This window comes from Phocoena phocoena, chromosome 1, assembly GCF_963924675.1.
Source record: "Phocoena phocoena chromosome 1, mPhoPho1.1, whole genome shotgun sequence".
NCBI lineage: Eukaryota > Metazoa > Chordata > Mammalia > Artiodactyla > Phocoenidae > Phocoena > Phocoena phocoena.
The window spans coordinates 9,233,436-9,259,248 of record NC_089219.1 but is presented as its reverse complement, the minus strand read 5'-3'; the positions used below and the strand labels follow the sequence as shown (position 1 = coordinate 9,259,248).

The 25,813-nt window shown below is 52.2% G+C and overlaps 1 protein-coding gene across 2 annotated transcripts; it reads right to left on the bottom strand.

The window, feature by feature from the left end:
* Positions 1–211: 211 nt before the first annotated feature.
* On the bottom strand, positions 212–24,624 carry MFN2 (mitofusin 2). 2 transcript variants are annotated; one of them, XM_065896670.1, is made up of 18 exons: positions 24,581–24,624; positions 20,091–20,269; positions 15,882–16,017; positions 12,691–12,853; positions 11,885–12,009; positions 11,056–11,164; positions 10,836–10,943; positions 9,042–9,195; positions 8,807–8,874; positions 8,545–8,666; positions 7,021–7,147; positions 6,497–6,601; positions 6,119–6,221; positions 5,100–5,320; positions 4,365–4,520; positions 2,737–2,933; positions 1,797–1,931; positions 357–570 (listed from the first exon to the last, which is right to left on the bottom strand). In XM_065896670.1, exons 2-18 carry the CDS (start codon positions 20,263–20,265, stop codon positions 501–503), a joined length of 2,274 nt encoding a protein of 757 aa, XP_065752742.1. In that variant the 5' UTR covers positions 20,266–20,269; positions 24,581–24,624; the 3' UTR covers positions 357–500. The 2 variants fall into 2 exon arrangements, with proteins under 2 accessions (XP_065752750.1, XP_065752742.1); XM_065896678.1 differs by lacking the exon at positions 4,365–4,520 and having other exon boundaries at positions 212–570; positions 24,581–24,613.
* Positions 24,625–25,813: the final 1,189 nt, after the last annotated feature.

Below are 25,813 nucleotides of genomic sequence, written 5' to 3'. Positions count from 1 at the left end.
GGAAGAAAATGCAACCACCCCCTAAGGTGGCCTTTCTCTGTGGGTGCGCTGGGGTGCGTGGTAGGCAGGTGCGCGTGGGTCAGTGTTAGCGTTGGCTGGAGGAGGGGGTGTCTGCCTGATATCCTTAAAGGCCCAACCAGGTCTTCTGCAATGCTGGCTGATCCCAAGACCTCATCAAGCAATCAGACGATTCTCAATCAACAGAGCCTGACAAAACCGAGAAAGACTCGACTTAACTCCTCAGTATCACGCTGTCCAGAGTCATCATTGAAAAAAACAAGTCTCCTTTAGGGGTATGAGCCGGAATATCTTCCTGCAACAGCAGGCAAAGGAGGGGGAAGATAACTAGCATCTCAGGGCTCAAAACGGTGGGAGACAGTGGGTGCTTTCATTCTCACGGTGGCGGCAACGGACAGGAGCTGCACGTGGCCCTGGTGGGAGGCCCCTCTCGGCTGGCAGCGCTGCCCCTCCCTACGCAGGCTCCGGCTCCGGGCTGCCCACTATCTGCTGGGCTGCAGGTACTGGTGCGTGAACATGTTGAGTTCGCTGTCCAACCAACCAGCTTTATTCCTGCAGAGAAACGGTTACCTTGTAGCAGTAACAGCTGATAACGAGAGCACTACGTGCTAAGGCCAAGTGCTGCTCTACCGGACACCTGACTTGTACAGACAGACTCATTCACGCATTCTCCCTCCAATAACCTCCACTTCACCGACGAGGAAAATGAGGCCCAGAGAGGTTCGATAACTTCCTACGGTCACGCGACCAACCAGTGGTGGAAATAAAAGCAGGTTTTTCTGACCCTCAAGCCCTGTGTTTGCTTCATGCCGGGACCACGTGTAAATCCCTGGACTGTTGAGAACAGTCTTCCTGCCTGTCAGCAGGAGGCTGGGCTGCTCACACGCAGCCCTTTTCAGGTTCACCCTGTCGCTGCAGGTGACGAGCAGCAGAGACACCGCCACCCCGAAGCCACACGCCACGTGAGACTTCCCCGGGGATGAGCAGCGTGTCTCTAGAACACAGCTGTCCCAGGGCAGTGGGCGTGGAGGGCAAGGCCCACCAATGCCCTCTGATGCAGCTCCCCTCTGTGCTGACGTCAGGGCGGGGGCAGGAAGAACAGAGTCCCCGTGTGCTGACGTTACCCCGGCCTGAGTGGGCCGAGGGCTTCTGCAGAGCGCTCGCACACTCAGCTCTGTGACTGTGTCATGAAACCTGACTCCACTGCACAGATGAAAGCAACGAGACATAGGAAAGCTCAGCGATTTGCCCAAATGGGGGTGCCAGGACCAGAAGCCAGGACTCCTGACTCCTGAGACCCATCCTCTCCCCAGCAACCTGCTGCTGGAAGCTCTGACTTTCAACAGAGACCCTACGCAGACGTGGGCCCTGCTCCGGGTTCTGCCGGTCACCAGCTACCTGGCCGGCTCCCCTGTGGACACGGAAGCTGCTGTGCCACACCGTGAAATGGCAGAAAGCGGGGGCCGGGTGTAGCCCACTGTTCCCGCCGACGGTAAAGGACAATCAACGTGTGGAGTGTCAGAGAGTGCTGGAGCCTAGCATGCCTGGATTCTTCTCCTCCTGGCTTGACCGCTTACTGTGGGATCCCAGATAAGTTACTTAACCTCTCTAGGCCTCGATCTTCCATTTTATAAAGTGAAGGTGATGATACGTCCCTAAAGGGACGCTGAAGATGGGACAGCACGTGTCAAGTGCCTGAGACACCGCGGTTAAGGACGTGCCTGTGAGCCGTAACCCCAGGGACCAGACCTCCTCTGCTGCCACATGGCCAACCTCACCTGAGCAGCTTGGCTTTGCTCTGCAGTGAATCAAGAACCTCAATTTTCTTGTTCATGGCGGCAATTTCCTGCTCCAGGTTCTCCCGGGTGACATCAACTTGCTGGCACAGATGAGCAAAGGTCCCAGACAGTTCCCTGAGGGGGGAGAGTCAGGATCAAGCAGGCCACGTCGGTGGTGAAGCAGCCAGCCCATCTGTCCCCTGCGCCTGTCCTGGTCTGTCAGAATCGTCCCCGCCCGCTGCTGAGGCCGCGGACATCACAGCCACCACACGCACTAGCGTCAGCACAGAGCAAGAACCCGGAGCACAGAGCAAGGTGCCCGGCTTGGGCACAACAGACCAGGATGCAGACCCCGGCCCCACTGCTAATCAGCCGAGTGCAGGACACACATGACTCCTCTTCACATCTCAATTTCCTCATTTTGAAAAACAAGGTGCCAGTAAAAACGTCTACCTCAAAGGGCTCGGGAAGAAAAGGAAGAGTTAGGTGCAAAATGCCTAGCAGAGGGCCTGCCACATAACAATAAAAGGCAGGCAGCCAGCACCTTCCTGACCACCACCCAGATCAAGCCATCCATTCCCACCTGCCCTAAGATACGCCATGAAGAATGGGCTGTGGCTCAGAACATCAAAGCTACGCCCACAACCCAAGCCCTTCGAGGTAACCTTTAAAAGATGGCTACAGGTAACACCCCTCGTCTTCCCATGTCTTCCTTCCTTGGGAGACCAGAGGCCTACTTGGTCCCAACCCAGGACGTAAGGTGTCCCTGGAGACCCCTCCCCCATCCCCAGCCTCCACGCTGGCGCTGCACAGCTGAAGGCCAGAGTCAGACAGCGCTCAGGGCCCAGTGGTTTCCAGGCCAGGTTAGGAGGAAACCTAGAGGGCAGTCCTGAACCACGGGAGCCGGCACTGGCCCCTCGGGGCTGACGGGTCCACTCACTGCTGGACTTGGTGGCTGCAATTGGAGCCGGTATAGCTGATGATGAGCTGCAGCTTCTCGCTGGCGTACTCTACAAACTGGCGCTTGAAGGCCCTCTCCTTGGCCTTGGCGGTCCAGGTCAGACGCTCGTAGACGTACAAGAGTCCATAGAGGCCAAGGGAGAGGGCGATGAGTCGCCAGCCCACAGCCTTCCACACCTGCAGAGGCACAGTGGTCAGCTGGCACAGTCCCTCTGCCATCCCACCGCCCATCCTCTCAGCCAGGACTTTCCCAAGAGCCTCAAAGAGCCTCTGTGCTTCTACTCAGAACACTCCTTTCAATGTCTTCCTTGGTCTCACTGAGGCCAGAAGGGCAGGGACCTTGTCTAGTTTGGAGACGAGGGAAACTTAGTGTGGGCCACACAACATGACTTGTGCAAAGTCCACCTCTGTGGCTGTGAGCACCAGAAGCACAGATCCAGGCACAGAAAAATCTTAAAGATAAACGTTGGAGTACTCTGAAGGGACCTTCCATTCTGGTGACACTGACAAGCAGAATTCTGCACATCGGTCCTCAGTAGATGGCTTCTTTTGGTCTGGTTTGTAACACTTTGGTTGGAGGCAGTGTAGTTACAGTCAAAGAGCACTGGACTTGGAGCCAGACATCAAGGCTCTAATGTGAAGCTCTTCCTTGGCTGCGTGACCTCAGGCAAGTTTGTTTACACCTGTTTCCTCCCAAAATAGGAATAACGGCCCCCACCCAATTCTCAGGGTTGTTTGGGTAAAATGAGACACTGACTGTAAAAAGGGTTACATAACCGTCAAGTGTCAGCTTCTCAGATCATGACCCTCTGCCAGGTCACCATCTGTGAAAAAAAAACCAGAGCATGTACCGTCTACAGGCCAGGAGGGAGGGGGCCTCAGCTCCAGCCCGCCCTAGTCTTACAAGCTGAGAATGGAATTCCTGGCAGTTTTGTTACAGTTACGTTCTGCCACCACTCCACAACTCAAATGACCATGACAAAGAGCACTTTCCCACATCATCAAGAAAATTCAAGGCATAAATAACTCTAGCTGCAGTGTCTTGGGTCAAGACATGGGAGTACCCCAGTAATCAAGAAGGCAGCCTGTGATCTCAGGCCTTGGGGCAGAAAGAAAGGGCAATAAAACTGCAGCTGGAGAGACAAGGGTTCAAGGCCCAGCCTGGCCTCTTTCTGTCTCAAGCCCTTGCAAGTTTTGCTCTCGGTTTACTCACCTACCAGTGAGAAACTCCTGGTCATACCCACCTCTCTAGAACCCAGGTCTGTCAATTTCTCAGGTCACTTCCCTACCCTACTGGCCCTACAGGGGAAAGAATATGGTCCTGGAGTCAGATGGGGCCAGAGTTCAAATCCTAGCTGTGTGTACTTGGCAAGCCAACTGCAGATGTTCTTCTGTAAAACGGGAACCTAAATGTCATGTTAGTTGAGTGAGACTTAAATAAGTCAATAAATGTATGTTAAAGGGCTAAGGCTACACGGCTCCTGAGATCACAGTAAAAAGTCATCACGGATGTGAAGTGCAGGGCCGATGCGGGGACACCCACCAGACTGTGCCTCTCGGTCCCCACACACCTGCCACCCCCCTTCCCGAGCAGGGCTTGTCACTGACCACTCCTCCAACGACGAGAATGCCCATGGAGGTCCTAGAGGTCAGGGAGGCCAGGCCAGTGACCATGGAAACCATGAGCTCCTCCTGGGTGAGGGAGCCCTGGGGCAGTGGGGGCATGCTGGGGTTGGCTGGGGTCAGGGGCATGGGCCGCTGCACCTGCAGAGAGAAACGAGGAGGGGCTAAGAAGATACCGGCCAGTCTCTCATTCTAGGGTCGAGAACAGGGGCACGGGGAGTGGCTCTTCAATTTCCCAAAAGGGAAAATGAGCTTCACATGTAGTAGAGAATTTAAGCTCCTAACAGACCTGCCGGCCCAAAGGTGAGCACCGTGGGGTACCACAGAACGGGAGCAGTGGCCGCCCTGGAACGCTTCAGCACAGGTCCCCAGGTGCGGGACGTGGCCCGAGAGCAGTCCAGGCAGTAACGCCAATGGTACAGAGATGGGGGGTTCAACATCCAAACATGAAAATGGTGGTATGTGGACAGATAGGTCATCTATATTTAATAGTTACATGCTCACTTTAACGTGTAATAGAAAAAAAATGCAGCTTGCATTTGTAATTTCACAAATATTAGTGCTTAGGATGAAGCTAGGTTGATTTGTGGCAAAAACCTGACCGTGGTGGTGGCCCACATGCCACGGCTGTGACCTCAGGGCACCCCTTTCAGAACAGTTTGTGTGCCTGGGGTGCTGAATGACCTCCCTTGATGCCCGAGGGTGCGGGACTTCGCTTGCCTGGTCGTTGTAGCCCATCAAGGCCCGGCGGCTGTTCTTGGGGCCCAGGAACCTGTTCACCAGCATGGTCCACCCGAGAGAAAAATGAAACTCGATGTCCTCCTGAAAGTCGGCACACAGCTTGTCACAGTTCAGGTCGTAGCTGAGGGAGAAGCACTGCCGAGGGACCAGCAAGTCTATCTGACTCCGCATAGACACAGGAAGGAGGGGTTTCAAGCCGTCTGTCAGGAACAGAAATGTGGAGAAAGCACAGCAGCTCAGCCCCGTGCCACGCCAGGGCGGAGCCTCAGAACACTCGCTGCGGCCCAGGGTGCTGACGGTGAGGCCCAGAAACCAGGCCCGGAAGAGCGGGCCAGTGGGCGAGGGGATGCAGGCTCCACACCAGCTAACGTGCGGATTTAAGGAGCAGGCCGAGCTCTCAGCCTCTGCTAGTTCCAGGTGGTAACACAACACACCCCCACGGGGACCTCCCTGGTGGCACAGTGGTTAAGAATCCGCCTGCCAATGCAGGGGACACTGGTTCGAGCCCTGCTCTGGGAAGATCCCACGTGCCATGGAGCAGCTAAGCCCATGCGCCACAACTGCTGAGCCTGCACTCTAGAGCCCGCGAGCCACAACTACTGAGCCCACACGCCACAACTACTGAAGCCCACATGCCTAGAGCCCGTGCTCCACAGCGGGAGAAGCCACTGCAATGAGGAGCACACGTACCACAGCGAGGAGTGGCCCCCGCTCGCCACAACTAGAGAAAGCCCGCGTGCAGCAACAAAGACCCAACGCAGCCAAAAATAAATAAATTTATTTAAAAAATAAAAAAAGGACGCGCCCCACCCCCCCCAACCGACCCCCCACGTCTATGTGTGGAATGAACTCACGACACATGCCCAGAACCCCAAGGTATGGAGCTGACTCATCATAAAAGGTGACAGACAAGGAAAGGCCGTTACTTCTGTAGACTGGCCTGAAACTGATTTCTGGGCAGCCCAGGGACCAGGTCCCAAGGCCCCCGCAGCACTGACCTATCATCTCCTGCTGCATGGTCTGCAGGGAGCTGGTGATGGCCGTGGAGCAGCGGTCCGACATATTTCGGCCCAGTCCTTCCTCTATATGGCGGTGCAGCTCCTGCAGCCAGAAGAGAGGTGAAGGGAAGCGGCGCCCTCTGCCAGAGGTTCCCTTTGGGGAGCCCAGGGACAGGGAAATCCGAGGCTGGTCAGCCCAGGCCCACTAGGCAACAGCGGCAGGCAGGCCGCATGGGAGCCCGGGGCTCGTGTCCCCGGCTGAGGGGCCCTGACTCAGAGCAGCAGGGCTGAATCGTCGTCTGCTTGGTGATCCCTTCCAGTAACCAACAGGGAATAAGGGGAGCCCCTGCCCAGAGCACCTACCACTTAATGACTCACATTCTTATAAACCTTGAGGACCACTGGGGAAGGGTGGAAGTCCATCTGGTACTCGTCCACCAGCACAGAGAGGCGTCGGATCTCCTCAGCCATCGCGGTGGACACCTACAGCAGAAGCAGCGTGCTGGTAAGCGTCAAGGAGGAACGTGGTTCAATTCCGCAGCACCAGGAGAGAGTCTAACAGACTCTAGCACACTGGATATCTTTCCCCTCACCCATGCAGTGTCCTCAGCTGATCTACGGAATTAAAAGTTTTTGAGGTAGAGGGGATATGAGAGACTGGCTGACCAAACACTCCTGTAAGATATGGAGGAGAAGGCCCAGAGGAGGGGGGACTTGCCCAGGGTCACACGATGGAAGAGCAAACCCAGGGAGGCGCCACGTTCTTGAATCAGGGCCACGACTTCCGCCTGGAAGGCTGAGGAGCCCCCAAGGAATAGGACGTCTGTGTTTTCACTTTTCTACTCCCCAGCCTCTACTCGTAGTCCACATCTCCCCAGTGTGCTTCCTCTCCCACCTCTCACCTGCCTCTCAACTTCCTCCGTAATCTGCTTAATTCGCAGTTTGTAGTCTTGCGCCAAGAGCTCCAGCTGCTTGTCAATAAATCGCAGCCGCTCCTGCCGCTCTTCACGCATTTCCAGGCAGTAAACCCTGAAAGAAAGAGCTCTGGTTACGCGACGCAGGTCCCCACACGACTAAGCAGAGAAGCAAGAGGTGACGCGGGGAAGCCTGTGTGGGCCCCAGCAGTGATCCTGGCAGTTCCACGCACATCCCCGGACGCCTGCTCTTCCCCTTCCCAGGTATGAGGGAGAGATGGCGCCGACAACTCACTCAAGTTTTCCAAATTTGGAAGATGTGGTGGTGACCGACAGGGGAGGGTGCTTTCAGGGGCTTTAGAACAAGTTCTGCCAATTAATATAGAAAAAAATCACTAGGATAATCAAGAAAAAGAAAAAAGAGGAACTACGCTACCCAGAAGCCTGGCCAAATTCACCAAGTCTGAATTACTGATGGGGTCAGGGAAATGGGAGTCCCAGCATACACTGCTGGTGGAACCTTGGACGGGTTCAGATGTTTCAGAAAGCCACAAGTAAAACTGGGTAAAACTGAAATGCATATACCCTAAGAGGAAACCTTCCACCTCCAGGAATTAATGCTAGACTCTTGCAGATGTGCACAAGTGGACACACAGACTGGCATCCACTGCAGCAGGGTTTGCAAGAGCAAAATAATGAAATCTAAAACTCAATCTACGGGAAAACGAGGCACATTCACGATGGACTACTCTACAGCAGCTAACAGTCCTAAACTCCATCTACAGGTATCAACAAGGACAGAGGGTAAAAACGACGCTGAGTGGACAGAGAAGCCAGGTACAGCACGATCCCGTGCCCGCACATGTAAAGCACTTGCAGAGCAACACTATGTATTCTTCAGAACTTACATAAAAAGTACTGCTCAATGAATGACAGGACTACACACCAAGTTCACGACTGCAGTTGCCTCTGAGGCGTGGGCAGAGGGACACTGGGACAGGGGCTGAAGAATCAAAGGGTATTCAACATTTTTTTGTGTTGTTGTTGTGTTTTCTTTTTTTAACATCTTTATTGGAGTATAATTGCTATACAATGTTGTGTTAGTTTCTGCTGTCTTTTATTTTAAATTAAAAATATAGCAAATCTTGTCAATTCTGTGCAATGGAAGCACAGTATGCTATTCTCTGTACTTTCCTATATTTTAATTTCTCCAAAAAAGGGTATTTTTAAGAAGTATGTCCTGCTTCAGGCTCTGAGAACGGCTGCTGTGCTCGGCGCAGCACTGGCCCAAGGCCGCCAACGCGGGCTTGTGGGGAGCCTCGCTGCACAGGCCAGGTGGGACGGACAGACGCCCCACGGCCTCCTCACCAGGCTGCTCCTCGTGGCTCGAACGGGGCCTGGAGGGAACCCTGAGACTCCGATCTGGCAGCCAGGCTCTGGCCCTGGGCCGGGTCCAGGCCACGGTGAGGCGGTCACTGCCACGCTCCCTCCTGTCACCTCCGGGGCTCTTACCGCTGCTCCTGAGCCGCAATGTGCAGCGAGTCCATGATGAGGCGAACAGCCTCCGCGATCTGCTTGGCCCGGACCGTGTGCTGCTCAAACTTGGTCTTCACAGCCGACTGGGAGATGCACTCCTGGAACACACAAGAGGCACAGAGGGGGGCAGAGGCCACCAGCCAAGGGCCGGGCTCTAGCATCCACTGCCAGGGACAGGCTGGAAAGAGCCGGGGAGGCACAGAATCGCCAGACACCAGGATCAAAGGCTTGTGCTCACCTCAAATCTCCTCTCAAAATTCTGAAACTCAAACATCCTCACTTGAAAGCCTTCTGCAAGAGCGCCCCCTAGGAGAATTGCACCACATTAGTCAAGAAATAACTCGCAGCCCAGAGCTTCTCACTCAGGGCTCTTCTCACCACCTCGTTCTCAGAACTGTTTCTACTGGCTGACTTAGTATGAGACCTAAAGACTCAAATGTTCGGGAAAAGCAAGAAGCTGGTTCCATCGTCACCTCCTTCGGGCATGCCCTGGGCCTTCTGGATCCTGGCGTTGAGCACCTCCTTGGCAGACACAAAGAAGATGCGGTCTCCAGCCTGGCCTCGATCCACCACGCCCAGCTCGTCCACCAGGAAGCTGGTACAGCGCTCCATGTGCTGCCGCCGTACCTGGAGCCCAAGCAGACGGGCGTTACGTGAGCAGGCAGGGTGCGGGTGGGCCCCTCCTGATGGAGCCCGCGGCCCCCAACTGCTTCTTTTCTAAAACACAGATGATCTGTTAACACAGCTCAGGATTCAAAAGGTACAAACACACATGCAGCGACCATCTCCCACCATCTGTTCTCCAGCCACCAGGCTTCCCAGAACCCACGTCACAGGGGTTCCCTCGGGTACAGCCTGCCAAAGACAGCTGGTGCATCAACAAGCTGAAATGCTTACATGTGCCCCAAATTGCCTTGTTAGAGCCTACAGAGTGTCTCACTTTGGCGCCCCAGAAGGTAAGGAACCTGGATGGGGGGGAATTGGTCAAGAAACCTACAACTGGACTCTGTACTGACAAGCTGAGTCTACCCTGGGCCTCGTTTATTACATGAGTGGCCGCACCCCAAAATCCCTCCTAGCTCTGAAGCCCTAGGGTTCTACTGCTAGAACTTAAAAGTGATGACAGCCTCTTGTGGACACCTGCCACGTGCCAGGTCTTTTCTCAAAGTTAACAGATTTTAACCTCTCAACAACTCTATTATATCCAACTCACAGGTGAGGATTTACTGGAGGGGTTAGGGAATTTACCAGTCACACTGCCCAGCGTCAGCCTGCTGACTACGTGCTTTATCATCACCCCGTATCACCTGTCTGTTACTCCTTTTTCTTTCATTTCACGCATAAAAAGTAAAGCATTCTGAGCTGTTGGTAAGAACCAATTATTCTTCACTCCTTTTTTAAATTTCTTTCCTGGATGTCTTTCTAAAGCTAAGCCTGTTTTATAATGATTAATTCTTTATGAACTAAATAAAGAGAGCAAGCAAGGGTGCAGCAGCTAACGTGGTAGGGATGCTTCTCAGACCTGGAAGAAAACCTATTGAAGAGTAGAGGGGTCCGGGAAAGCGAATGGGAGAAGTGAAGGGTTTGCGTTTTGTTGCTGCTGGGTTTTTTTGCCGCACCACGCGGCAGGCAGGATCTTAGTTCCCGGACCAGGGATTGAACCCGTGCTCCCTGCAGTGGAAGCACGGATTCTTTTTTTTCTTTTTTTTTTTTTGCGGTACACGGGCCTCTCACTTTTGTGGCCTCTCCCGTTGCGGAGCACAGGCTCCGGACGTACAGGCTCAGCGGCCATGGCTCATGGGCCCAGCCGCTCTGCGGCATGTGGGATCTTCCCGGACTCGGGCACGAACCCGTGTCCCCTGCATCAGCAGGCGGACTCTCAACCACTGCGCCACTGGGGAAGCCCCTGGAAGCACGGATTCTTAACCACTGGACCTCCAGGAAAGTCCCAAAGAGTTGTTTTTGTTTTTTCAGTTTGTTTTTGTTTGGTTTTGTTTTTGCCACACTGCACGGCTTGTGGGATCTTAGTTTCCTGACCAGGGATTGAACCTGGGGCCTCAGCAGTGAAAGCACTAAGTCCTAACCACTGGACCGCCAGGGAACTCCCACGAAGGGGTATTTTTAAAGCCATCAGTGACCCCAAGGAACACCCGGGACTTCTTTGGTGCTGAAATTCATTCAGGGATGTGGCCTGGGAGAGCATAAAGAGGGTCTGGGTAGACACATGGGGTAGCATTCCCCAAACTGCTGGGTAAAGAGGCACCCACCTCCTCCATGTACTCAGGCTCCGAGGCGGACGCGTCCCAGCGGTTGTTCAGGATGAAGATGTTAGGGCGGGACAAGCGCTCGCTCACCTTGTGGAAGAACTGCTTTTCCTGGATGGGGGGGAAGACCTCAGTGGGGGAGGAGCTGTGCCAGCCGAGGCCCTGCCAGCCTGCCCACTCAGCTGGGTCCTTGGAGTGTGGGAAAAGGCGGAGGAGGGGTTACCGTCTGCATCAGGGTGGACTCTGAGTTGGCCACCAGCACGAACACATCGGCGTCCAGGCAAAATTTGTCAATCCAGCTGTCCAGCTCTGTGGTGACATCGATGCCAGGGCTAGAGGCGAGAAGGATAAACTGTCACGGGACACACAGACCATGGGCCCCATTCTTCCTGCTCTGAACAGACCTGAGGCAGCCAGGCAAAGGAGGAGAAAGCTACAGAAGGGAGAGAAATTGGGCCTGGCCCTTATTGGAGGGATTTTTACTTTTCATCTCATATCCTTCCAGACTCTGAAAATGTGGTTTTTGCCATACGCGTCTATCACTTTTATAAAAATGTAATGATCTGAATTTTACTTTGGGGGTATACAATTAAGGTGAAGCTCTGTATTTATGTGAGTCTGGCAAGCACCCTAGTACCCCACTTCTTGGTATAGTTACAGCCTGTCCACAAAGCAGGAGCAAAGTGTTCCTTTGAGAAAAATAAAATACAACATGGACCTCACCACCGCAAGCTCCACCCCCCCCCCGCCCCCAATAAACACACTAATGTTGGGCTGAGGCTGAGAACCTTCCCAACTTTTGAGCATCCTCCCTATCCCTCTTTACAGGCCATCACTGGGACATCTTCAGGGCCCTGACACCTGCCCAGGGATACAGTAACCAGACCCTGGAGGAAATCCAAGAGGCAGGAAGATTTGGTTGAGCCAGTTTGAAAAGCAATACTTAAGCAGAGCAACAACAGGACCTAGGGGATCCTGGCCTGGATGATCCAGAAATGGAAACCTGGTGCCCTCCCAGTTTGGACCTCCTGGGGAGGCACCTTCCCTCTTACCTGTCCATTAGCACAAGGTCATCTTTGAGAAGCGGACACTTGGAGTTGGGCCACATCACACTCACCAGGCTGCCGGCATGCAGCTGCTCGTCCTGGTGAAGGGCGTGGGCCAGCTGGTTCACAGTCTGATGGGGGATAAGGGAAAGAAAGATCAGGGCTGAGGAAGAGCCTCCAGCATGGAGATTTCCAGTGCCATGTGGCCACAGCACGATGGCCTGAGACTGCTGCCTGATCTGCTACCCCTTTTTCTTTCATTTCACACATAAAAAGTCAAGAGCTGGGAGCTGTCAATAAGAACCAACTATTCTTCACTCCTCTTTTGAGTTTCTTTCTTGGATGTTGTCCTAAAGCTGAGGGTTTCCTGCATTAATTAGTTCTTTATGAACCAAAATGAGCATCTGGCCCCAACCAAGAATGCAGCTGGCTCTCAGAAAAATGAAAACACGTAAGCCCCAAGCTGACGTGTCAGAATCACAGAGCAAATGCAGGGATCGCTCTCTGGCAACACACCAAAGAACAAGGCACTTATGCTCTTCATCACAAAGAGAAAAGGCCTGCCCAGCAATTCACAAGGACTGTGAATCCCGACTTCAGGCGCTCCAGCTTTCAGACCCTCCCTGAAGCTCTCGCAACTCCCAAGCAGCCAGGCTAGGACAGGGCCTCCCAGACTACCGCAGTGGAGGGCACTGCCTTCTCCTTAGAGCTTCCAGTGGTCCTGGCACAGTGGATGCGCTGGCTGGTCTAAGCCCAGATTTAACCCACCAGCACGCCCAGGGCTGAGAGCCGGGCCGGCGCTGTCCCCTCACCTTGACACTCCTCTTCTCCTCTGAGCCCTCCGTGAGGAGGAAGGCCTCGTGGCCATCTGTGCCCTCCACCCGCAGGAAGCAGTTGGTGGTGTGGCCGATCCCGGAGGGCAACACTTTGTCCCAGAGCATGGCATTGATCACAGTGCTCTTCCCGTTGCTCGTCCTACGAGGAAATCCCGGCTGTCAGTGAAGCTACCACTATCTGCGTCTCAGGCTGTCACTAAGAAGTTACAGCCTGGAAGTCCAAAGTCTTGTCCTCCACAGTGAGGCGTGTGCCCAGACAGGCAGAGAGGGCTCTCTGTGTTTATGAAAATGCTGGACAAACACCGTGACCGTGTCTGTGATGTGCTCCCGGTTCATCACGGCAAACCAGCCTACGAGGGGCTCCCTTGGTGTGGCACTGGCACGCAGACACTCACTGCCCTCAAGGGAGCCCACCAGCGAGCTTGAGGCTCTCAGCATCACTCTGGAGATGACCTGTCTGACTCCGAGGGACAACCCACTCCTCCTCTTCTACTTGGAACCACTGACTCACCCCCAGGGTGTCTTCCTCAGTCTAAGTGACCTCAGCTGAATGACCCCAAAGTCCCTGGTTTTCTACAAAAGGCCAATTTTGCTGCTCTTCTCCCAACATGCTCCTCCCAAACATGAAGCCCCACCTGTCAGTCCCAGCTGATAAGGGCCTGCTACAGGGCAGATTACTGTAGCATTCTTGCCCATCACACCCCTTTCCGACATTCTGGGTCTTGAAAACAGCACTACTCTGCAGACTCATCTCTTCAGCTCACCAAAGCCAGGGCCACAGCTCTGAGGGGAGGACGCAAAATGACAGCCCAGAGGTCTGAGGGCCATCCCTGAGGTGATTAGGGGCAGGGGTGGCAGAGTGCCAATTCCTCAGGCTACCACTGTGCGCACAGCACCCAACCGTCTGGGTGTCTTTTTTTTTTTTTCCTGTACTGGGCTTTACTTTTTTTAAAGGTGCTGTGGTATAACACGAAATATGTTCGGTCTTTGTTCCCAGTTCCTGGCACAGAGCTCCTAAAACCCTTGGAATTTCCTGAGTGGCAGGAGTGTCTGCAGTTACTCATAAGGAGCCCCTGTTGGGCACACCTGTTTATGCTAGTAAGGTGACTCAGGTGGGGCCCCCAGGCAGCCTCAGGATGGGCTGGTCACCAGAAAGACCAAGTGATAAGAGGATTGGGACTTTCAGCCCCACCCACTGACCTCCAGGAAAAGGAAGGAGGGCGCTGTGGATTAAGCTCCACAGAAGCTCTTGAACAATTTGAACTGATAAGCTTCAGGGTGGAAGGCAGTGCACCTCAGTTCCACAGGGACAGAAACTCCTGTGCTCAGGACCCTCCCAGACCTCACCCTGTGTACCTCTTCACCTGTATCCCTTACAGTATCCCACATTTATATACTAACCAGTAAATGTAAGTAAATGTTTGCCTGAGCTCTGTGAGCCGCTCTAGCAAATTAAGAGGAGGAGGTCGTGGGAACCTCTGATCTATAGCCAGTGGGTCAGACGCCAAGGTTTCCGAATGGCACCTGAAGCGGGGGCGTCTTGAGGGACGGGGCCCTTAACCTGGGGGGTCTGACGCCACCTCCAGGCAGCGTGTCAGAACTGAGTTCACTGTGTAGGCCACCCAGTCAGTGCCCACCGAGAGCTGGAGAAGTCCTTGGTACTGTAGCAAACATTCCAGAGGTGCCTACCAGACCACAAAGTGTAACAAGAAGGATATCTGAGGGCTAAAAATATAAAGCACTTAGAAGAAAACATAGGGGAAAAGCCTCATGACACTGGGTTTGGCAATTTCTTAGATATGACATCAAAAGTATAGGCAAAAAAGTATACATAAATTGGACTATATCAAAATAAAACATTTCTGTGCGTCACAGGACAGTTAACAGAGTGAAAAGGCGACCTATAGAATGAGAGAAAATATTTCCAAATCATATGTCTGATAATTAAATCCAGAACCCCTACAACTTAAAAACAAAAAACAAAAAACCCACACCAAAACGACACAAAAAAAACCCCCAAACAACCCAATTTAAAAGTGGGCAAAGGACTTGAATAGACATTTCTCCAAGGAAGATATACAAATGGCCAACTAACACATGAAAAGCTGCTCAACATCACTAATCACTAGGAAAATACGAATCGAAACTACAGGAGATACCACCTCACACCCTTTAGGACGGCTACTATCAAAAAAACAGAAAACAAGTATTGGGAGGATATGGAAAAACTGGAACCCCTGTGCACTGCTGGTAGGAATTAAAATGGTGCAGTCGCTATGGAAAACAATATGGTGGGTAGTTCCTCAAAAAATTAAAAACAGGGGATTTCCCTGGCAGTCCAGTGGTTAGGACTCCGAGCTTCCACTGCAGGGGGCACAGGTTGGCACAGGTTCAATCCCTGATCGGGGAACTAAGATCCCGCATGCCGTGCAGGGCGGCCAAAAAGAAAAAAAATTTTTAAACAGAATGATCGTATGGTCCAGCAATTCCACCTCTGGGTATATTCCCAAAAGAATTGAAAGCAGGGTCTCAAAGATATGTGTACGCCCACGTTCATAGCAGCATTATTCACAACAGCCAAAAAGTGGAAGCAACAAGTGTCCATCATGGACGAATGGATAAACACGATATGGTATATACATACAATGGAATATTGCTCAGCCTTAAAAAGGAAGGTATTCTGACAAATGCTGCAACATGGATGATTCTAGAGGACATTATGCTGAGTGAAAGAAGCCAGTCACAAAAAGACAAATACTGTGTGATCCCAGTTCCCTGAGGCACCTCGAGTAGTCAGACTCATAGAGACAGGAAGGAGAATGGTGGTTGCCAGCGGGGTGGGGAGAGGGGAACGGGAGTTGTTACTTAATGGGCAGAGTTTCAATTTTCCAAGGGGAAGAAGTTCTGGAGATGGATGGTGGTGATGGTTGTACAACAATGTGAATGTATTTAACGAAACTGAACCGTACACTTAAGAATAGTTACGATGGTAAATTTTATGTTACGTGTATTTACCCACAGTTAAAAATAAATAAGAAGGAGAGCACTGAAGCATGCCAGCTGCTTCTCTGCCTTGGGGCCCTCAGGTTGTGATCCCACACAAAGTGTCTGCCTCCCTGCCTGCCCCCTGCTGGGAAGAAAGAAGGTATGAGGGCTTTGAGACTCACCGGCCAAAAAAAGCCACTTTCATGTGCCGCCGGGCCAGCACCTCGCTGATGCCCCTCACTTTGGACAGGTAACCTCTGACGTCCAGAACCTGTTCTTCTGTCGTAACAGGGTCCAGTTCCGCATTCCTGTAGGTGTCTGGAGGCGGAGATTGAAAATGGCTCACCCCACGGTCAGAGTCCCACAGTCACAAGTCTGGAAGGCAGGGTCCACCACCACAGCTCCCTGCTACTCCCTACTGTGGGCCGCAGTGCAGTGAAGAACACGGCTTGGGGGGCTTCCCTGGCGGTCCAGTGGTTAAGACTCCAAGCTTCCACTGCAGGGGGTGTGGGTTCGATCCTTGAGGTCTAAGATCCCGCAGGCCGCGCAGCCAGAAAACAAAGAACACAGCTTGGGAGCAAGTCTGCCTGAATCCCAATGCAAGAAGTGCTGGTTCTCACCTCTTCCTGGCTCTTTGTGACCCCAGGCAAATGAACCTTCCTGGTCTTAGTTTCCTCACCCTTAAAACACAGATGACAACAGTACCTACTGCATGTGACTACTGAAAGGATTAAATGGATTAAAACACAAAATCGCTAAGAATGGGGGCAGGTACCTAATGAAGTTATATGTTTTTGACTTAACAAATACTTACCAAGTTCTCACTATATGCCAGACACTGTTCTGACTACTTTTCTTTTTTTTTTTTTAATTTTTATGTATTTATTTTTGGCTGTGTCGGGTCTTTGTTGCTGCATGTGGGCTTTCTCTAGTTGCAGTGAGCGGGGGCTACTCTGTTGTGGTGCATGGGCTTCTCATTGCGGTGGCTTCTCTTGTTGCGGAGCATGAACTCTAGGCGTGTGGGCTTCAGTAGTTGTGGCTCGTGGGCTCTAGAGCGCGGGCTCAGTAGTTATGGCTCAGGGGCTTAGTTGCTCCGCGGTATGCAGGGTCTCCCTAGATCAGGGCTCGAACCTGTGTCCTCTGTATTAGCAGGTGGGTTCTTAACCACCGCGCCACCAGGGAAGCCCCTGATCACTTTTCAAATACGGTCTCATTTAATCCACGGCGTGTACGCATCAGAGTTAGCAGATGGCAGAGCTGGGATTGGGACCGGGTCCCTGTGCACCTTCACGAGGCCCTGCCTGCTCTGGACCCGCTCACTGCTCCAGCCAGGGCTTGGGCACCCGCTGCCTCGCATGCTGCCTCACCACATCCCCACACTTGCCACTGCTCTGGGCTTTGCTCAGTGCTTCCCCACGCCCCTCCCCCACTCTGAAGAACGAATGCACCGCCTCAGGGTGCCTGGCTCTTTCCCACTTAGCCTGCCCTGACCGCCCCTGAGTCTGGTCCCCTTGTTTATGCTCCCACAGCACCCTGTACTCCTCCCATCTTGGCCCTTATCTCACCACAGGGTAACCGCCTAGCTCACCTGTCTGCACCACCTACCACACGAAGGCCAAGCTGTCCGATCCCAGCACCCAGCGCGCAGCAGGTGCACAATGCTCACTAAGCAAACAGATACCAGGATCACTGCACTGCTTCTTCCCAGGGCCCTTGACAGGCAGGTGGGTAACATACGATGACAGATGGAAGCAACCGAGCAAGATCCTGACCCCAGCCCTATAGCACTTGCGCGAGGAAGGTCATGAGCTGGCTGGACAGCAGACGGGTGTTTGCCCCTCAGCACACTCTTGCTGCAATGGACTAAATGTTTACGTGCCCCCATGTGATGACGGTACGATGGTACAGCTGACCCCTGAACACGGGGGTTAGGGCGCCGACTCTCCACACAGTCAAAACTCAGCATGTAATTTAGTGAGCCCTCCGTATCCACGGTTCTGCATCCACAGATTCACCCATGGATTCTGTACTACTATACAGTATTTGCTATTGAAAACAATCCACATATAAGTGGATCCGCGCAGTTCAAACTCATGTTATTCGACAGTCAACTGTATATAGAGATGGAGACCCCATGCCTGGGATTAGTGCCCTTACGAAAGAGACCCAAAGAGCTAGTCAGCCCCTCCTGCCGTGTGGTTACATGTGATGATACAGAGAAAAGACAGCAGTCTAGGAAGCTGGTCCTCGCCAGACACCAAATCTGCCGATACCTTGATCTTGGGCTTCCCAGCCTCCCGAACTGTAAGAAATAAATGTTTGTTGTTTACAAGCCACCGAGTCTACGGTATTTCTGTTACAGCCTCCCAAACAGACTAGGGCACTTGTGAACCACTGGGCTGATAGGCCCCAGCACGGAGAGCACTCCCACAGCATCCAGAGCACGGCGAGCACATTTCAGAGATGCCCAGTGAGTTTCCCCCGCAGCTGGTGCCACGAAAGGAAGTGAGCAAACCAACAAGACCTCCCCACATCCACTGGTCACCCGCTACTCAGACCCATCAACATTCTTCTCTTATGTGGGCACCGGGGTGCGGCCTTTGGAATGCGCCCCAGAGGAAGCTGGCTCTTAAGCCTGTGGCTACATTTAAAAGAAACAGGCAGTAGGCCAACAAGCTCTTGTTACCTGCCCTTTAGAGAAGAGTCCCAAGGCAGTAGCCATCCCCTTCGCTAGCCAGGACAATCCCAAATACATCTCAGGATCGCTCCAGTGCTTTCCCTTCTAGTCCGCCAATACGAGAGGCTCCGTATTTTCACAAAAAGAGAAACCAAAACACCCACTCCTGACGCCATCACACAAACACCTTCATTATTAAGCACGTGTTCGTCCACAGAACCATCTGAGTGAGTCAGAGCATCACATAGGGTTAGTCTGGGCTCCGGCGGGACAGGGGCCTGGTCTGTCCCATCTCTGCAAGCACAGGGCCAGGCACACCAGAACTATTGCTAAACAAACGATAATAAACTGGAATAATTGCAACCACCAATCTTATAACCCTGAAATTCAAATTTTTAAATGGAACAAATACTTCGGGAACGCCTCTCCTGCTTCAAGCACCACGCTGAGGGCAGGGCATAAAGAGTCCATGCTTAGTCTATTTGGGCTGCTCGAACAGAATACCATGACTGGGTGGCTTAGACACAACAGAAACGTACTGCTCACAGTGCTGGTGGCTGGAAGTCTCGGATCAGGGTGCCAGCCTGGTCAGGTGAGGGCCCTCTTCCAGGTGGCAGATTTCTTGTTGTATCCTCACATGGCGGAAGGGGGCGAGGGAGCTTTGTGGGGTCTCCTTTATAAGAGCACTAATCTCATTCATGAGGGCTCCACCCTCGTGACATAATCCCCTCCCAAAGGCCCTACATCCTCACACCAACACTTCGGGCCTCAGGATTCCAACATGTGAACATGGAGGGACAAACATTTACACCATAGTACTGGAACTATTTCCCTTCTTTAAAGGGAGCCTAAAGTAGCAGCCTGACATGTAACCCAACCAGAAGCCAAGGTGCTCCAGTGGAAAGCAGAAAGTGGAGAGCAGTGTGTCCCAGGGGCATTCCCATTGAACTTTTAGGGTTCTGCAGACTAGAATTTGGAACCCCCTGGTCTCACCTGAGCCCCTCTTTCACAAATGAGGAAACCAAGGACAGATAAGATTCAGCTACTGGGTCTTCACTGACAATCCCAGGACCTAGAGCCAAGGTGTGCCTTCTAGAGAGGGAGTCTGAGAAGCCAGTGGCTGGAGTTGGTGCTCAGAACTAGTGGGGCCCTGGGAACCAGTCCTTCTCTGCTGACAGAGCAGGGATTAGAGTTTGGGCTCAAATTAGTAACTAGAGGAAAAGGTACTGGTGACACAAGTTTCTTATTCATAGTCCTGTTGTCTAAAAATATCAGTGAGAGAACACCCTGGTCAGGAACAACCAACACCCGGACAGTGCCCGGACTGCTGGCAGCCAGATTGGGCCAAGGAAAACACCTGGGCTTTGGAGTCAGAGACACCCGGGTAAAGGCCGCTGTGTCACTTACAAGGTATGAAACAACTCTCAAAACCTCAATCTCCTTGTCTCTTAGATGAGGATACGATTCACCTACCCCTCGTGACTAAATGGAACAGAGTTTGTAGAATTCTTCAATGATAGGTCCCTTGTTTTCCTGGCCCGATCTCCCCGGAGTCCAATTCCATGATTCCAAGAGCAGAGCACCACTGAAGGTGACAACCCATCTGGTCATGAGCTCCTCAAGAGCAATGCTGTACTTCCCCATCCCCAAATCCTGCCACCTAAATATTGAAGCTGACAGGAGTGGGCCTGGCTGAGTGGGTTGCCTGTCTCACCTTCAAGGAAAGTGGCGCTCTCCTGGATGTAGGCCCCCAGCTGCTCAAAAATGCCATTGATCTTCTTCTTGGCGGTGACAAAGTGCTTGAGCGGGGAAGCATTCACTTCAGCCATGTGTCTCTTATCCTTCTTGACTGTGATGATGGAGTTGCATCGAGAGAAGAGCAGGGACATTGCGCTGCAAGAGAAAGAAGACACGTGAGCGAACCCAGGGACACCCAGCTCAGGATGTTCTGCTGGCGTGCAGTGGGGTGCAGCAGGGGGACGGGCACCAGCTCGAGGGTCCATCCTGAACATGGGCCCTCCAGGACTAGATCAGGGACAGGAAGATCAGAACCAGCACCTCAAGAGTAGGAAGGGACCACTTGGGCCTGTCTCCATGTCACACAGTGTGGGCACCCAGGGCCCCGAGCTCAGGTCTAGCGCTGGCTGTTCCCTGCCTGGTGAACAGGGACAGGCCTGCCCTCCCCATTTCAGAGAGAGACAGAGGGGAACCACAAGGTAACACACAGAGAAGCCCTCCTCCTAGACTTATGCAGAAAAGAGTGACAGAAATCTCACTTATTTCCTATACATCACCCCCCTGAGAAAAAGCGCTGAACGTTGAAAGCAGTGACAGCATAGTGACACTCAAGGTCAGGCCCTCCCACCACCCTGCCCTGGCTACTCTGCTGCCCAGTCCTGATGGCCCTAATTCCTAACAGGTTTTTTGTGTTTGGTTTCATTTTTGGTTGCTGGGGAGGGGTGGAGGAGTGGATGGCAAGGAAGGGTGATCTTCAAATGAGAGAGGTCTACTTCTACAATTCACTTAAGAACGCTTACTGTTCCCTTTCATTTTAAATGTGTACACTGTAGAAAATGTGGAAACTAAAGGAAAAAAAAATCCACAACCCCACCACTCTGCGACAGGCACTATTAACACTGCTTATCATCACAGTCTGTGTGTGTGGGTAGCTCTCCTGCTCTTATTCCATCACACACACATCTTTGCAGGCTCTTTTTCTTCACGTGGCAATAACATGCGAGGGGCCGTGAGGCTTAACTCCAAAGCCCTAGAGATCTTTGCTCAAAGTCAAAAGAGAGAGACAGACCAGAGAAGGTGGTCCCCAGATGTGGCTGGGCATCCCTGGATCGTTCCTCAGAGTTCCCAGCTCGCACAGTGCCATTTCTTCAGTAGAGCCCTCAGACACTGGGAAGTCACGGGGAAAAGGCCTTTCTGAGGATGAGGGGAGTGTGCACAGCTGTGTGTGCCCGGTTCCGCCCTCCTCAACACCCAGCAATTTCTTGTTGGCCCTCTCACCCAACCACCCTAATCACGCCGCTCTCCACCAGACCCGGCACTCGCTCTAGCTGGGAAACGACAGCGCATTGCCCACAAGTGAACATACACGAGAAACTGCCAAAGCATTTGAACCAGTTCCTGAGAAGCAGAAAGAACATCTGGAACAAATGCATAATAACTGAAAAGTGGCCCTTAGGAACTAACCATCCCAAAGGGTGGGCAGAAAGAGAGACACACAGGGAAATGGGGACCCACAGGTTTTGCCTAAACCTACCAATTATTTTGCGCTGTTCCTGATTTCTGGGGAGATGAGAGAGGAAAGTGAGTGTGTGTCCTTCCTCCCCAGGAATACACCACAGCTGGGAGATTTTCTAAGCATGGAGCCCACGTGTCAAAGGCTGAAATAAGAAAGACAGCAGAGCTCTGAGAAGGGGAACTAGGAAGAAAATACCACTGGCTCCTCCAAAGCAGAAAAGGAGAGTACACTGAAATCGGGCCTACTGTGGCCCAGCAGGAAAGACTCTTAGAGAAACAGGGGATATGTGTAAGCAGAAGAGGAAAGTCACCGAAAGGAGAACTGGGTCTGGGATGGCACGATGTAGCTAGCATTATACATAGATTCTGGAATCAGACAGAGCTGGGTTCAAATCGTGACTGTACTATTTCTCGGCTGTTTAAACCTCAGATGCTTGGATTCGTCACATGTACAAGCATGACATCACGTAGACCGTGAGAAGATTAAAGATGACATGGCACGAACTCAAAGGTAGTTTTACATATTATATAACAACAAGAGTAATAAACTCCACCAGCAAGATCACAAGACCTCCCCCTGGAATAGCCAGCCTTCAGGGGAGGGCAGAGGCAACTCCTCCACCAGCACACCCACAGCTGCCCGACGGCAGCTGCCATGGGGATCGAGGACACAGGTCAGCTCAGGGGTGAGGCTCCGCAGTGCCCCGCCCCAGAAGTGACTTGCTTGCAGGCAGCAAGTTCTCAGATCAGCTGGGCTTTTAGAAGCAAGTGCTTTCAAATTCTGGTCATTGTTTGCAAGTCCAAAGGGTATGACACCAAAGGCGTTAGTGTTCAGTAAATGCAAGATTTAAAAGCATACATACTAGTTAAAGCTTAGTGCTTCAAGGTTACCTGGTCTGCTCCGAGTGCAGCCCATCCAGGTGCTGCCCTGCTCTCACATTACCCAGCCTGCAGCTGCATGTCCCGAACCGCCAACCCCTCCAAACTGCTTTCTCTGCCTCTGTTCGTGCCTGAGCTGAGATTCCATGTTCGTGTTACACATGTTGCTTTCAGCCTGGAATCCTCTTTCCTTATTCACCCATTTGGCCTACTCCTCCTGTCCTTCTAGACCCAACTCTAGTGTCACCCCCTCCATGAAGCCTTCCTTGACATCTCTGTGGAGGCCATGCAACCTTACCAGACTTTTGGCTTTTTTTTTTCGTCATACTTTCTCCCTGTCTAATCTGTGAGCTTCTAGAAAGCCAGTCTCTAATACACAGCAGTAACCTATTTCCATTTCTACTTTCCTCCTCTACAACTGTTAAGAGACAGGGTTTGAGATAGTGAATGCCCCTAAAGGGGATTACCTTCCTACCCTTCAATCCCGGAATACATATATTTACTTTTTTCTTAAAAAGCAGCCTTTGGCTAAGTATCTGTTTCCTACTATTTGGAGTTCAGTGAGCCAAGGGAGTTAAACAAATCTTTCAGATTCCAGGATGTAATCCTTCCAAAGAGCAAGCTGGGCATACATACGTGCACAAACGGACCACAGTTGCAAGTACACACACACAAGCCAAGATAGGGCCCCAGCTATCTTGGGGTTCCACCTGCTGGCTTCCTATGCTTCTAGAGCTGGGGGAAACAGCTGGTTCCTGTTCCTCCTCTGGAAAGCCCTGACAGCCCCTACTTCACCACAGGGCTCACAGCAGGCATGCACAGCCAGTCCCCCAAGCACAGCTGGGCCAGAGTTGAGCTCCGGTATCAGCTATACACTACGTGGCACACCTCAAGCTGTTGTGACCACCTCAAAGCGCTCTTGAGGTCGTGGTTTCAGAGTTTACAGCAGCATTTCCCAAAGCGTGGTCCACAGAACTGCAGTGGACAAAAATGATCCCATAGAAGAATCAATCTGTAAAACACTATATGCTACAGTCCCCCTCCACTGGAGTACACGAGCACAGCAAAGACTTTGGGAAGGAAGGCCTGTTTAACTGTATTTAACGCAGCATTTCACAAATCTATCTGCAGAAACCCTTCTTCTATGTCACAGTTTTTAAAACCCCGTGGGTCATACTTTGGGAAAATCCTCATTCATCCTAGTAGTCTCCCACTCCCACCCCAAAAAAGTGCTGGGGGCACAATATTAACAGATATTAACCTAAGACCAGAACCAAACCCAATTCTAAACGCTGTTAGGGACTTCCCTTGCGGTCCAGTGGTTAAGACTCCATGTTCCCAACGCAGGGGGCATGGGTTCAATCCCTGGTCAGGGAACTAAGATCTCACATAATGCAGCCAAAAAAAAAAAAAAAAATTAAACAGCTATTAGCACTCCCAGGTACTGAAAAGCTCTGCCTCAACCTAGGCTATTAGTTAAGGAGGATTAAGTGCCTTGGGTATAGGGATAGCAACAGCAAAATTCACCACAAGGTGTGTCTGGATCCCAGGCACAGTCCCTGAATCCACACCACCTCTTTACCCAGTTTCATGCAGAGCAGCTCCTAGCAGGGAAAATAAAATGGATCCACGGATTGTCTGCTGGCACAACTGGAACAGAGGAAAAGCTGAGAAACGGAAACAAAAGAGTTTGCAGGGTAAAGGGGCAGAGTAGACACTTAGAAGAGCTGTGATAAGGAGCCAACGGGCCAACTTCTGCTGGGCAGAGAGGGGGAGGGAGGAGCCAGCACAGCAGAGAACAAACGAGGGAGATAGAGACTCATTCTTCTGGGAGCCCAGAGATCCCAGTCACTTTCTGAACAGTCAATCTTTAAACGGGCTCTCTCGGCAACCAGTGAAATCCTCCATGGAAGGTAAAAGGAACTACAGTTCTTTCCAACGTGGGTTGGAATGCTCCAGCTCTGCGCAGAGATGACCCCATCCAAGAGACTTGCTGCTGGATGGCCAGCAGAGTACACCCCTTTCCACTCCACCCAGATCCAGCGTGCCAGGTGTCACAGCCACCCCACTTACTTTATGGATGGTGAGAGACCTTCACAGGGTGGGCATCATGGACATGGCTGGAGTCAAAAAGATGAAAAGAATCTGAGTTCTCCTCTGTCCTGTCTCAGGTTGAGGTTGGCTACTGATTGTGTTGACTCCACCAATTCTGAGTTATTGGAAAGGAAAAGGGACATGTCAACAGGGCAGGAAAAAAAAAAAAAAAAGATGCCAAAGAAGTCTAATCAGGTTTAAAAGCCAAACAAACTCATCCCCAAGGGAAGCTTACTCACTGAGGTATTGGGGTGGTATGTGAGGAAGTGCCCTGGGGAAAAACACAACACACAGGTGCGAGGCCAAGCCCGGGTGTGCGCAAACACGTGTTTAGATGTGTGCTGGTGAGAAGCAGGGACCCTGGTAAAGGCACATCCAGAGGGGTGACAGGAGGGGGCAGAACCAGGTCAAGGACTGGGCTTGAGGGCTGTGGCACTGAGGATTAGAGACAGGAAGGTGGAGTTGAGAGAGAGAAGTGGAACTTACTGAAAGCCTCTATCTATCAGATGTTGTAAAATATCTTACTTAATTCTCAATTCCATGGTGCAAAGAGACGCCTGGAATACTTAAGAGATTATGGGCTGCTAGTTAAGTGGCCAAGCTGGGAACTGAGATATCACCTCCCATTGACTGTAAAGCTCACTTATTTTCAATTATGGGAAGCTGCCTCACCCGACCCTTGGGGATGGGAAGGGTGACAGTCTGGGAGGAGAGAGAGAGAGTAAATAGAGAATTAAAGAAACAGGGCAATCAAGGGTTAAAACAGACGGGAATGGGCAGCTCTGTCTTCAAGCATCCAAGCAGCTAATTATTCGACATTTTCTGTCTGCCCTGTGTGTGTGTGTGTGTGCTAGGCGCTAGAGTTAGAGATGGATAAAAAACAGTCCCTGCCCTCAAGGAGGCTTACCGTCCACTGAGAAGCCAAACAAGAGACAACTGTGCGAGAGCAAGAAATGCCCAAATTTGGGGAAGTCAGAGCAGGGCGCCTACGGTGATGAACGTAGGCACCTCTCGCGCTGAATAAGTGCAGGCAAATACAGAGAACTGGATGAGAAATGGGGAAAGGGCAGGGTTGGTATGTGGTGGTGAAGGGTGAGAAAGCGGGGGTGACAAGAAGCCTTAGGGGACCCCACTCCCGAGTCCCGCGTCCCGCCCCCTCCTGTCAGGGCCGCTGAGGGCCCGGCGGCGAGGCCGGAAAGTGGGGACGCCCGC

What these genes read in the sequence shown, in the direction of transcription:
- MFN2 (XM_065896670.1), bottom strand. Translation starts at nt 20,265, where the DNA reads ATGTCCCTGCTCTTCTCTCGATGCAACTCCATCATCACAGTCAAGAAG. An exon ending in GACCTTGTGCTAATGGACAG is followed by an intron (nt 11,165 to 11,884) that starts GTAAGAGGGAAG and finishes TCTCGCCTCTAG; the next exon opens with CCCTGGCATCGATGTCACCA. An exon ending in TCCTCAAGGTTTATAAGAAT is followed by an intron (nt 6,222 to 6,496) that starts GTGAGTCATTAA and finishes TTCTGGCTGCAG; the next exon opens with GAGCTGCACCGCCATATAGA.